General features: G+C 45.7%; 1 protein-coding gene across 1 annotated transcript in view; it reads left to right on the top strand.

The window, feature by feature from the left end:
- LOC307123117 (calmodulin-regulated spectrin-associated protein 3) overlaps positions 1-10235 on the top strand; it is a 20547-nt gene extending 10312 nt beyond the window's left edge. The window contains exons 7-19 of the mRNA XM_079811514.1: positions 1389-1527; positions 1624-1763; positions 1994-2087; positions 2165-2210; positions 2289-2347; positions 2509-2539; positions 2661-4500; positions 4580-4698; positions 6538-6833; positions 8214-8259; positions 8353-8471; positions 8575-8693; positions 8773-10235. Of these exons, the coding sequence (XP_079667640.1) occupies positions 1389-1527; positions 1624-1763; positions 1994-2087; positions 2165-2210; positions 2289-2347; positions 2509-2539; positions 2661-4500; positions 4580-4698; positions 6538-6833; positions 8214-8259; positions 8353-8471; positions 8575-8693; positions 8773-9075 (3351 nt within the window). The 3' untranslated portion in view covers positions 9076-10235. The remainder of the gene's footprint in view (positions 1-1388; positions 1528-1623; positions 1764-1993; positions 2088-2164; positions 2211-2288; positions 2348-2508; positions 2540-2660; positions 4501-4579; positions 4699-6537; positions 6834-8213; positions 8260-8352; positions 8472-8574; positions 8694-8772) is intronic.
- Positions 10236-11840: the final 1605 nt, after the last annotated feature.

Raw genomic sequence — 11840 nt, 5'->3', positions numbered from 1 at the left:
GAAGGCCTGGCTCTCAGTCTCCGCTCTAATTCATCCCAAAGCTGTTCTATCGGGTTGAGGTCAGGACTCCAGTTCCTCCACACCAAACTCCTCATCATGTCTTTATGGAGACGCTTTGTGCACTGGAGCAGTCATGCTGGGACAGGAAGGGGCCGTCCCCAAACTGGGCCCACAAAGTTGGGAGCATGAAATTGTCCAAAATGTCTTGGTGAAGCGTTAAAGAGTTCCTTTCACTGGAACTAACCCCAGCAAAACAACACCACCCCATAATCCCCCCTCCACCCATAAGTCCCGTTCATCTGGCAACCGCCAAACCCAGACTCGTCCATGGGATTGTCAGACAGAGAAGCGTGATTGGTCCCTCAGAGAACACGTCTCCACTGCTCTAGAGTCCAGTGACGGCACACTTTACCCCACTGCATCCCACGCTTTGCATTGCTCTTGGTGATGTAAGGCTTGGATGAGCTGCTCGGCCATGGAAACCCATTCCATGAAGCTCTGCACTCTGTTCTTGAGCTCATCTGAAGGCCACAGAAGTTTGGAGGTCTGGAGCTCTTGACTCTGTAGAAAGTTGGCCACTTCTGTGACCCTCAGCATGTGCTGACCCCGCTCTGTGACCCTCAGCATGCGCTGACCCCGCTCTGTGGCTGAGTTGCTGTTGTTCTGAATCGCTTCCACTTTGTTATAATCCCACTAACAGTTGAGCGTGGAATATTTAGTAGTGAGGAAATGTCCCGAAAGGTCTTGATTGCACAGGTGTCCACCGATCACGGCCCCACGCTTGAGTTCTCTGAGCTCCTGAGAGCGGCCCATTCTCTCACTGATGAAAGATTTATACACTTGTGGCCGTGAAGGGATTGAACACCTAAACTCAGTGATTTGGAGGGGCGTCCCAATACTTTTGGCAATATAGTGTACATTATGACAATTAGCTTTCTTGCATTTAGTGTAACAAGTGGGGAATATGTGCTTAAATGTTGTGAAAATGTTACAGTGCAAACCACCTTTAATGTATAATATCATTATTTATGTGACCCAGACATGTTTCATGAGATTATATATGTGTTTGTGTGTGATCTTGTTTCTGTTGTACGCACTAGCTGGCTCGTGCTGGTTTTGCTTCAGTGTGTGTGTGTGTGTGTGTGTGTGTGGATCTGAACAGCTCTCTGAGAGCGACTCCTGCACGCTGACACTCACTCAATGATCTGAGTCACTGAAGGACTGCGATGAGTTTTGCTGCACATTCACTGATTGTGTTGAAATGAACAGTCAGACAGAATTAAAGTGGATCTGATTCTGGATGTTTCCCTCCCTGGTTTTGAATGATCTTTTATCTTTTGAACACTTCTGAACTGTTTGCATTCTGTGTGTGTGTGTGTCCATCTCAGATCCGTTACAGGAAAGATAAGGTTCAGTCCAAACAGACTCCGGTGTTCGTGGTGGTGTCGGGAGTGAAGGATTTGTCTAACGGCTGCGCCATCGCTGCTGCGCTTCACTTCTACTGCCCGCAGATTCTGCCTTTGGAGGGTAAAACACACACACTAGAAGACTAACAGAAACCCTACAGGAAAACTATCCACATTTTTAGACATGTAATTAACTTCTCTCTGCTTCTCTCTGTAGATGTGTGTTTGAAGGACACCATGTCGGCAGCAGACAGTATGTACAATCTCCAGCTGATCAGAGAGTTTTGTGAAAGTCACCTGAAGAGCTGCTGCCCCCTGCAGGTGGAGGACATAATGTATGCCCCACCCACTTTACAGGTGATATATGCCCCACCCACTTTTCAGGTGCGGTATGCCCCACCCACTTTTCAGGTGCGGGATGCCCCCGCCTACTTTGCAGGTGTGATATATCTACCCAATTTACCAGTAAGATAAACATACGGCAAACAAGTGTGCATCATCTTGTTCATTGACAATTATGAAAAGTATTATGTGATCATGATTAAAAAAAAAACAATATATAAGAGTTTTGTCTTGTGCCCCTGAAGGTGAACATTATGTGCTTCCTTTCGGAGCTGTTTGCCACCTTCGAAGTGCAGAAACCAGACTTTGTCAAACCCACACACACACTGGACCTAACAGGTAGAAATAAACATATGGGCGAACATAAAAACGCAGATCCCATCCAGATCCTACAGGAGCTCTCTCTTGTCTTACAGATGCTTCCGATCTGGTCGAATGCACGAGTCCGATCAGTGGCAACAGGTAAGGGCTCCTATCAAAACACTCACATTATGTCTGCAGACTCTTCATGTTGAACGGGGTCTGATGTTTTTCTTGCAGTGGCTCTCCGTCTTTCCTTCTGAAGCAGTCGCTCCTGCCTCAGTCCTCCTCTGTGTCCGGTGAGAGCTTTCTGCTTTTTTCTGTTTTGTCCAACCTGTGAGAGTTGTGGTGACCCATGATTGGTTTTTATAATACAGGCTGTGTTTTCTGGGGGATTTGTAGTTTGATATTTGCAATATGTAACTGAATTATTATTACTTCTGTATTTGTTGTTGTGCAGAAGGACGGGGCTGGAGCACAAAGCAAATTAGGTATGCCTGTCTTTCAGTTCAAGCAAGTACAACTCATTTTTATGATACAAATTCTGTGATTTATTAGACGCCTTCATCAAGCAATAGGAATCTTCTGTTATTTTCACTCTCTCTGTCTCAGCCGTCCCCTCTCAGCTGTGGCCTTCAGCATCCCATTCCCACTGGACAGTGATGTTGATGTTGTTATGGGCAACCCTCTCTTCCGTTCCGTCAGCACGGACAGCCTCACTAGGGTAACCAACCCTGGCTCTTACACACCCCCAGAGGATCTGAGTAAGCTCATTGGTCAGGCTCCTCTAGGAGAGTTGCCTACCATAGAAGAAGGTTTACAAATTGTTCATACCAGCCGTCCGGTACACATCGAGCCTCGAATGCGGCCAGAGGGGGCGCCGTCTGGCTTTTACCTCCACTCGCCTGAAGACAGTGTAGCCAGACTGAGCAGCTCCGCCCCTTGCCGGACAGGGATGATGTATCGACCAATGGGAGGAGGGATTAATAGCAGCGGGAACCGAAAACGGCAACCGGTAGGTTCACAAGAACACAATGGAGGTTTAGAGTGTGACGCACCTGAAAACTCCCCCAAAACCCCCTCCAGTCCAGCCAACGGACCCAAGACTGGTCGCATGACAAACTTTGCTGAGCGCAGGAAGATGATGCCAGAATCCCCTAGTAATTCCCGGTCCCAGGACGTAGCGTCGTTGTGCAGCCCTGCAGAGATGAGCCCTGTTGGGGCAGTGGAGGCGCAGGAGCTGGGTGCACGTCTGGAGGAGAAACGCAGAGCAATTGAAGCCCAAAAGAGGCGGATTGAAGCCATCTTTACCAAGCACAGGCAGAGGCTGGGCAAAACAGCCTTCCTTCAGCTCCAGAAGAAACAGGGGGAAGAGGTGGAAGATGACGGACAGTCCCTCACCTTGGATGAACGACTGACACAAATGGAGCAGCAGCTCCAACAAGAGGAGGACAGAGAAAAGGAGGAGGAGAAGATTAAACTGGAGGAGGAGGAGAAAGAAAAGGATGGGGAACAGAAGAAGAGCACCAGCGATGTAGTAGCCCCACCGAAACTGGAGAAACAGGTGACCTTCTCTCTTGAAACAAAGAAAGAGGCAGAGCCACCATTGGTGGAATATAATGAGGCAGTAGCTAAGCTGAGCTCCACCCTACAGACCCTACAAAGGGACATGCAGCGCCTTACAGAACAGCAGCAAAGGCTCATGGGAAAGAAAACTCTGAGTTCTCCGAAAAACACCATCTCAAATAAGACAACTGCCTCCTGGGTCATCCCGGCTGCGCCTAAGTCTACACCCTCTCATCTTTCTAGAGACTCCACCCGTATCATTTCACCCTCTGGATCTCCATCACGCTCCGGACAACCTTCTGACACACCCAGATCCCCGAAAAGCTCTGCATCATCTACTTCACGCAGATCCCGTGGAGCTGCTCCCAAGAGTCCCAAACATCAACGTCCCTCCCGCCCCACGGACCTCGGCTTCCACCCTCTCACGCGTGTCCTAACGCCCCCGCAGAACGTGGACACGCTTCCCCATCTGCGGCGAGTCTCTCCGAGCCAGTGTCAGGTGCAGACTTGCTCCTCATTGCGATTCGGAGGTCCACGCACACCTCAGGACTCTCCGCTGCAACCTGCTCAGCCTCAAGAGAGCACATCGGAATCAGGCTCCAGCGAGCATCACACCCCGATCTTCACCCTGGAGCTGGAGGCTGGACCTCCGTCTGCACTCCCAGCTGAACTGTTAGGAGGCGGGAGCAGTTCGGGAGCCCCGTCAGAGTGCTCGTTTGAAAGCGACATGCTCCTCAGCAGCGCCCTAGTGAAAGATGAGACCGAGGGTGCGGGGACGGTGGGAGATGACACAGATCTGGAACAGGGCGCAGAAATATTCTCATCAGATTCCATGAGTGACCAGACAGAGAATGAGAGCAGGCTGGGACTCGACGTGTTCTTCAAGGTGTGTGAAGGTCTGCATGTGCTTTGTTTGATAATGCGTGTCTGAGGGGTTTGTAACGTGTGTATTTGTGGGTGTTCAGGAGGAGGGTCTCTCTGAGGAGGAGATGGCCCAGAAAAGAGCTCTGCTGTTGGAGCGGCAGCAAAGACGAGCACAAGAGATCAAGAAGCGAATAAGATATGGGCAAGACCCTGAGAACAGGTAAGAACACCCAAATGTCCAAACCCTCTCATTCGGGATCTACATTCAGGGCTTACTTATCTGTAAGCCCTGAATGGTGTGTTCTTTACCAGTTTACACCTATCTCTCTCTCTTTTCTACACAACACTGTAAATCAGTTAAAACTACTGGCTCACCCCTAGATGTTATTCCCCCTCGGTTATTGAAACAAGTGTTCAATGTAGTAGGCCCTACACTTTTAAATTGGATTAATAAATGGCTTGAGTTAGGATTTGTTCCTGACTTTCTAAAACATGCCTCGGTACAACCTAGACATAAAAGGCCGAATTTAGACGCTTCTGATTTTTCTAATTGTAGACCGATTTCTAATCATTCTTTTTTAGCAAAATATTTTGAGAAAGTTGTTTTTCACCAACTCCAAAATTTCTTGGTTGAATATAAATTTTTTTGATGTGTTACAATCTGGCTTTGGGAAGTTACATTCTACCGAAACCGCTCTTTTAAAAGTATTAAATGATGTCCTAATAGCCACCGACTCGGGAGATTCTGTAGCTCTGGTTCTTTTAGACCTGAGCGCTGCTTTTGATACTATAGACCACAAGGTTCTTTTGTCCCGTTTAGAAGAGGTGGTTGGTATAAGTGGATCTGCCCTACGCTGGTTTTGTTCATATCTTTCAAACATGAGTTTCTCTGTCAACATTGGTCAATTCCACTCTGGCTCGGTCCCTCCGACCTGTGGTGTTCCCCAAGTCTATATTTTAGCTCCCGTTTTATTTTCTCTTTATATGCTTCCACTAGGGTCTATGTTTCGAAAGTATGGCCTCAGCTACCATTGCTAAGCAGAGGACACACAAATGTATTTCCCATTGAAACATATGAACGGTCGAGACCCTGTGATTGCCTGCCTTGGGGATATTAAAGCATGGATGTCCTTAAATTTTTTACGACTCAATGAGAGTAAAACGTAGGTGGTGGTTTTTACCCCATCTGATGCCCAAAAAATTCCTAATTTAAATGTGAATGTTTTAGCCCCCCATGTCAAGCCATATGTGAAAATGTGGGTGTTTTACTTGATAGTGCTTTAAAGCTTGATAAGCAAGTAAATCAAGTTGTAAAGTCAAGTTTTTATCAACTGCGAGCCTTGATAAAAAGTCCTTTCTCTCGTTTAATAACTTTGAAAAAGTTATCCATGCTTTCATTACCACTAGGCTTGACTATTGTAATTCTCTCTACTTGGGGATTGGTCAATCTTCCTTAAACCACCTCCAAGTAGTTCAAAAAGCTACGGCCAGAGTTCTAACGGGAGTTCGCAAACGTGAACATATTACCCCTGTTCTTCGTTCCGTACATTGGTTGCCTGTACGTCACACAATCGATTTTAAAGTACTGCTACTGGTTTTTAAATCACTACATGGATTAGCACCCCAATACCTCTCTGACCTGCTGATTGGACATCACCCAGGAAGAGCCCTTAGGTCTGCCAATCAGAGGCTCTTAGGGGTCCCTAAAACTAGATTAAAGACTAGGGGTGACCAGGCTTTCTCTGTCGCTCCCCCGAGACTTTGGAATAGCTTGCCTTTGCAAATCAGAACTGCTCCCACACTATCCATTTTTAAATCAAAGTAAAAATCATTTTTATTTGATTTGGCTTACAATTCATGAGTTATCTGTCTTGCATGTTTGTTTTGGCGTCTCCTGGATTGTCTTCATGTCTATATATTTATATCTTATTTTTTGTTTCTGTTTTTTCCTATGGTTATTTATTATTTTTGTACAGCACATTGGTCAGCAGCAGCTGTTTTTAATTGTGCTATATAAATAAACTGAATTATATTGAGTTATCTCTGCTTCCTCCTACAGTCAACAGGCTTCTGTGGATGACCTGCGACCATCTCAAACTCCACCGCTTTCCCAGTCACTCCCCACCTCATACGCCCCACCCCCTCCTTCAAAGGCCACGCCCCCAGGCACGCCCCTGCGTCGGGGAGAGTTCACACGGGCAGAGTATGAAAGGCGCCACCAGCTGAAGATAATGGCTGATCTAGGGAAGGTTCTTAAACAGAAACCAGCAAAGCACAGTGGCAAAAAACAGCACACACACAAACCGCACAACCATGAGCTCACTCAAACACGCTCTCCAGGGAAAAACAGGACAGGTAACTGCTCACACACATCACAAGTATTGTGTCACACAATTGCAACATGTGCTCAACCAATGGATGGAGTTTGGGGCAGGACACTCTCGACCTGTTTGTCGAGCAATGTCAGATTAGTAGTGTTTGAAAACATGTTTGCAGTTCTGTTTAGCCGCGTTTCCACCGCAGGAACTTTCCCCAGGAACTAGGAACTTTGGGGTGGTACTCGGTGTGTTTTGACCACAGGAACCGGGTCTAGGAAGTTCCGGGTAAATATTTCCCCCTCCAAACGGCCCTGCTCTCGTGGTAGTACTTTTTCAAAGTTCAGGAACTTTTGGGGGTGGGACTTGGGCGCTGAACATGCTGATTGGTTGAGCTCATGCAGCATTTTTTTTCAACCGGCATTTTTATTTCCATTTATTTCCTCGCAAGTCTTTTGCGAGGTTAGATTAATTTATTTGTAAGGGGACAATGCAATTTCATAAAAACACATGAACAAACATGAGTAAAAAAGCCAGATTTAGCCAAAAGGCTATTTTTCATCTGTAGTCCCCTGGCCAAGATGTTAAAAGAGCAAAAATATGACACTAATATACATAATTAGTAACAACACAAAACAAATCTAATAAAAATTACTGGCAAATGACAAATACACAAAACACATAGCTAAAACAACCATGAAAAAACACAGGACATTCAGCCTATAAAAACAATAACAAAACAAATTGTTTGATAAAGAGACACAACAGGTTCAAGTCTTATTGTTGACAGCTATATATGTCAATCAGCCATTTTTTAACTGTTTAGTAAAAGCTTTATAAGTAATTCGTTCGTTCTGCGTTTAGTAAATATCAGTCTTGCTCTTTCTGTCCGATGGCGCGCGTTCGTCTCAGCAATCGCACGGTCAATGTCCGTAATAATAATGATAATAACATACGTTGTTTTATTTTAAATCTAGCTTTACGAGCTTTCAGAATACGCTTTAGTATCAGTGCTCATCTCTTTTCCGCCTTTTTGTTAATTACCTCTTTAGTAAACCAATACATAACCAGCAAAAGCAGCACTGCTTGCATCTCCTCCATACTTGCTATTGTTGCAGACAGTATCGCACAAAAAATATTCCTGTCCGTCTCTGACTGGGAGGAGCAGCCGCGCGCAGTCCTACATCACCGGACTAATTTGCCTAATCTTCACGGTACTTTAGACCGCAGTGAAAACGCAGACCGTAGCAGGTCTGGGGGAAAAAAGTTCCTGTAAAAAAAGTTCCTGGTACAAATTGTTCCGGGTAATTTCGGTGGAAACGCAGATTTTGGTAGTGCTAGTGATGCAGAAATTACACAAAATGCTACTTTTAAGATTTCACTTGCATTCCCTAAAACCAGATGTGTTTCCTCATGTTAGCTAACCAGAAAGATGTCAGATCTCTACCAGCTGAAAAACCAGCAAGGTATAGTACTGCTACTTAGCCATGTTTTCATCTTCTATCTTCCGTACATCTCTGTCTTTACTTAAACGCTTTCTCTCTCACCCAACAACTCAGTCGTTCAGAGTCGCCCTCAAAGGTGATGTCATCTGGGAAACTGGCCAATCAGAACGGAGAGAAAGATTGGGAGCAAGCCTCCAATGCCTCCTCTCCAGCCTCACTCCCAGAATACACAGGTCAAGAGCCGATTGTTATGATCAGTTTCCATGTTTGAAAATCAGTACCTTATTTGATCTGTGTGGTTTTCACTCACAGTCAGAGTTTTATCTTCGGTTTCAGGTCTTAAATTATTTAAGGAACCCAGTTTCAAATCCAACAAGTTCATCATTCACAACGCGCTCTCACGCTGCTGCCTCGCCGGCAAGGTCAACGAATCCCAGAAAAACAAGATCGTAGAGGTGCGTCACTGTTCATCTTTCTCCACAGTCGTGACTCCGCCGTGCACTTTCACATTCTGACTCTACGTTTTCTCTCTAGGAGATGGAGAAGAGCTCCGCCAGCCACTTCCTGATTCTCCTGCGGGATTCCAGCTGTCAGTTCCGCGCCATCTACACCCTAGACGGCCAGTCGGAGGAGCTGCATCGCCTCTGCGGCGTCGGCCCGCGTGTCATCTCCTCGTCCGCCGTGGAGGCCATTTATAAATACAGCTCTGACAGGAAACAGTTCAATACACTTCCGTCTCGTACCCTGAGTATGACCGTCGATGCTTTCACTATCCCCGGCCATCTCTGGCACACTAAGAAACACGGCACGCCTAAAAAAGTAGCCACACCAAAATAGGCCACGCCCACCCAAATAAACCACTCCCACCATAATAAAGACCTGTTCGCACCAAGAACAATAAATATAACAACAACTGAGCATCCACTTCATTGGACAATAGCTATAATGATAATTCTAGCGGTAAATATATTAGCGCCCACACAGTTTTGTCGCCTGACGCTTTAAATGTTTGAGCTCTTTAAAGCAGGAGGGATTCTGATTGGCTGATTGGCTGTCAGTGGTTCAGGATCAGCTGGAAACATTCCAGTGACGTTATCGTTGTGGTGTGGACATCGCTATTCTTGTAAAGTTATTAAAAACGTCATAATTATCGTTATCATAGTTATTGTTGTTGGTGTGAACGAACCATGAACCCCTCCGGGCCAGGTAGACCCATTATAAGTGCCATTCCTCTAAATGAACATCTTACCAGCACAAACAATCTCTGTTTATGATCACCGCAAGACCTTCTCATGTTTTCTGACTGCATGAAGACCGTTGAACCCCGAAGACGAGCCCTGAGGTTTTCACGCTACTAAAGACTGAAGAAACCACACATCCGGTTTGCATGTGAACGTTCAGTCCAGATTTTCTCTTGACGGTCACACCAACTGCGCACTTGTCTCTGATTTTTATGCTCTATATATTCTCTGCTCTTATATATACAGACTTTTGAATCTCAGTCTAGTGGTACTGTAGTGTTACTGAGAATCAGTCTCCGACGATTTTAGAGATCTCCTGTTGCAAACACTTGTTCTCTTTTATATTATTGCATCAGCCTTTCCGTTCCTCATGTGCTGAATCTGTGGACTCTCACTGTCCTCCAGAGATGTCCAGCCGTCCAAAGACTGTGAGCTGATGTCTGGACTCTGTTGAACAGAGTTTGTGAGCTGAATATGGATCAGAGAGTCACAGTCCTCAGAACCTGATCCTGCATCAGTATTAAAAAGCCATTGAACCCCCGTCATAATCATACAGCGTTGGCTCATGTAATGTGTGTAGAGTTTCACTACACGTGTATGTGTGTGTGTGTGTGTGTGTGTATATGAATGGCGGCTGGGATGTTTTCTAATATGAGTTTTGGCATCATGTTTGTTTGTGTGTGTGTTTTCCTGCTCATCATGATGATTTTATGTGGTGATGAACATGTAGATCAATAAAATCATTTCTAATATTTCAACTCCACTGTTTCTGTAAGTGACTGACAACATGATTCCAGAATTTCACATATACACCGATCAGGCATAACATTATGATCATGGTGAAGTGAATAACTCTGATGACCTGCTAGTGGGTGGGATATATTAGGCAGCAAGTGAACATGTTGTCCTCAGAGTTGATGTGTTAGAAGCAGGAAAAATGGGCAAGTGTAAGGATTTGAGCGAGTTTGACATGGGCCAGATTGTGACGGCTAGACGACTGGCTCAGAGCATCTCCAAAACTGCAGCTCTTGTGGGGTGTTCCCGGTCTGCAGTGGTCAGTCTCTATCAAAAGTGCTCCAATGCTGACCCCTGTTCACCGCCCAAAGCACCAACAGTGGCACGTGAGCATCAGAACTGGACCCCGGAGCAATGGAAGAAGGTGGCCTGGCCTGATGATCACGTGTTCTTCTACATCACGTGGATGGCCGGGTGTGTGTGCGTGGCTTACCTGGGGAACACATGGCACCAGGTGCACTATGGGAAGAAGGCGTGGCGGCGGAGGCAGTGATGCTTTCGGCAATGTTCTGCTTGGAAACCTTGGGGCCTCCATCATGTGGATGTGACTTTGACACGTCCCACCTACCTAAGCATTGTTGAGACCATGTCCAGCCTCGACGGGTCAGCAAAATGGGGACCAACACAATATTAGGTCATAATGTTATGCCTGATCGGTGTATATAATGTAAATGTCAGCGTAAATGTTCAGGTGTGTCGTGACTAGATGTCCACAATGCTATGCATAAGGAATGCAATAGGCTAATGTTTGGTACTGGCGAGTTTTTAATTTCATTATTAAATATGTGTTTTATATATTGCATGTAATTCGATGGGTTTTACAACCCTTTTTGTCCACTTACAGTGATGCTAGTATTTCGAAAGGTCCCAGCGATCTGATGTTACTGATGTGAATCCTGACAGACGCAGTTCACACACACTGAACATTTACATACAGTAGTTTTGTGTAATCCTCACAGCGATGATTAACTTGCCTGTTGAACGAGCAGAACATGAAGAACCTCCAGCATCTGTGCTCGAGGCACTGTGAGCGTGAGACTCTCAGACATCCATTTATTAGTTTAGCTCCTGAATGTGTCAGATGATGTCTTTTATAAGAAATGACTCGGTCACAATACATCTACGAATGGCATCTACGCTAATGTTAGTCTCTCTGTTTATCCCAAGGTTTACTGTAGTCTGCCGGATCATGATCAGATGCTGGACCTGCGCTAGATACGACCACAACACATCCCTGAAGTGTCAGAGAGACTGGGTCAACTAGACTTGCCTATAAGCTGAACACGTAATGCTTGTGTACATGCCGTCGCCGTTTTCACAGATTTTTTTTTTTGGGGGTTTGCGCAGGGATGATGGTGGTATAGTTTCAAAACTATTTCAAACCTGTATGCACTCTCAGAAAAAAAGGTACAGCGGAGGTAAAAAAAAATTCCTTGTGGAACAAAATGTATAACTGGACCTTTAAAGGTACACAATTGGTCCTTAGGGTACAGTTATACCATTGTTTTCCTCACTTAGAGCAGGGGTCGCTGTCCGGCAGAGTTTGGCTCCAACCCTGAAAGACAT

The sequence above is a fragment of the Gobio gobio genome (assembly GCF_949357685.1).
Source record: "Gobio gobio genome assembly, chromosome: 3".
Lineage (NCBI taxonomy): Eukaryota > Metazoa > Chordata > Actinopteri > Cypriniformes > Gobionidae > Gobio > Gobio gobio.
The sequence above is the reverse complement of the archived record's forward strand: the minus strand, read 5'-3'. Positions and strand labels throughout refer to the sequence as shown.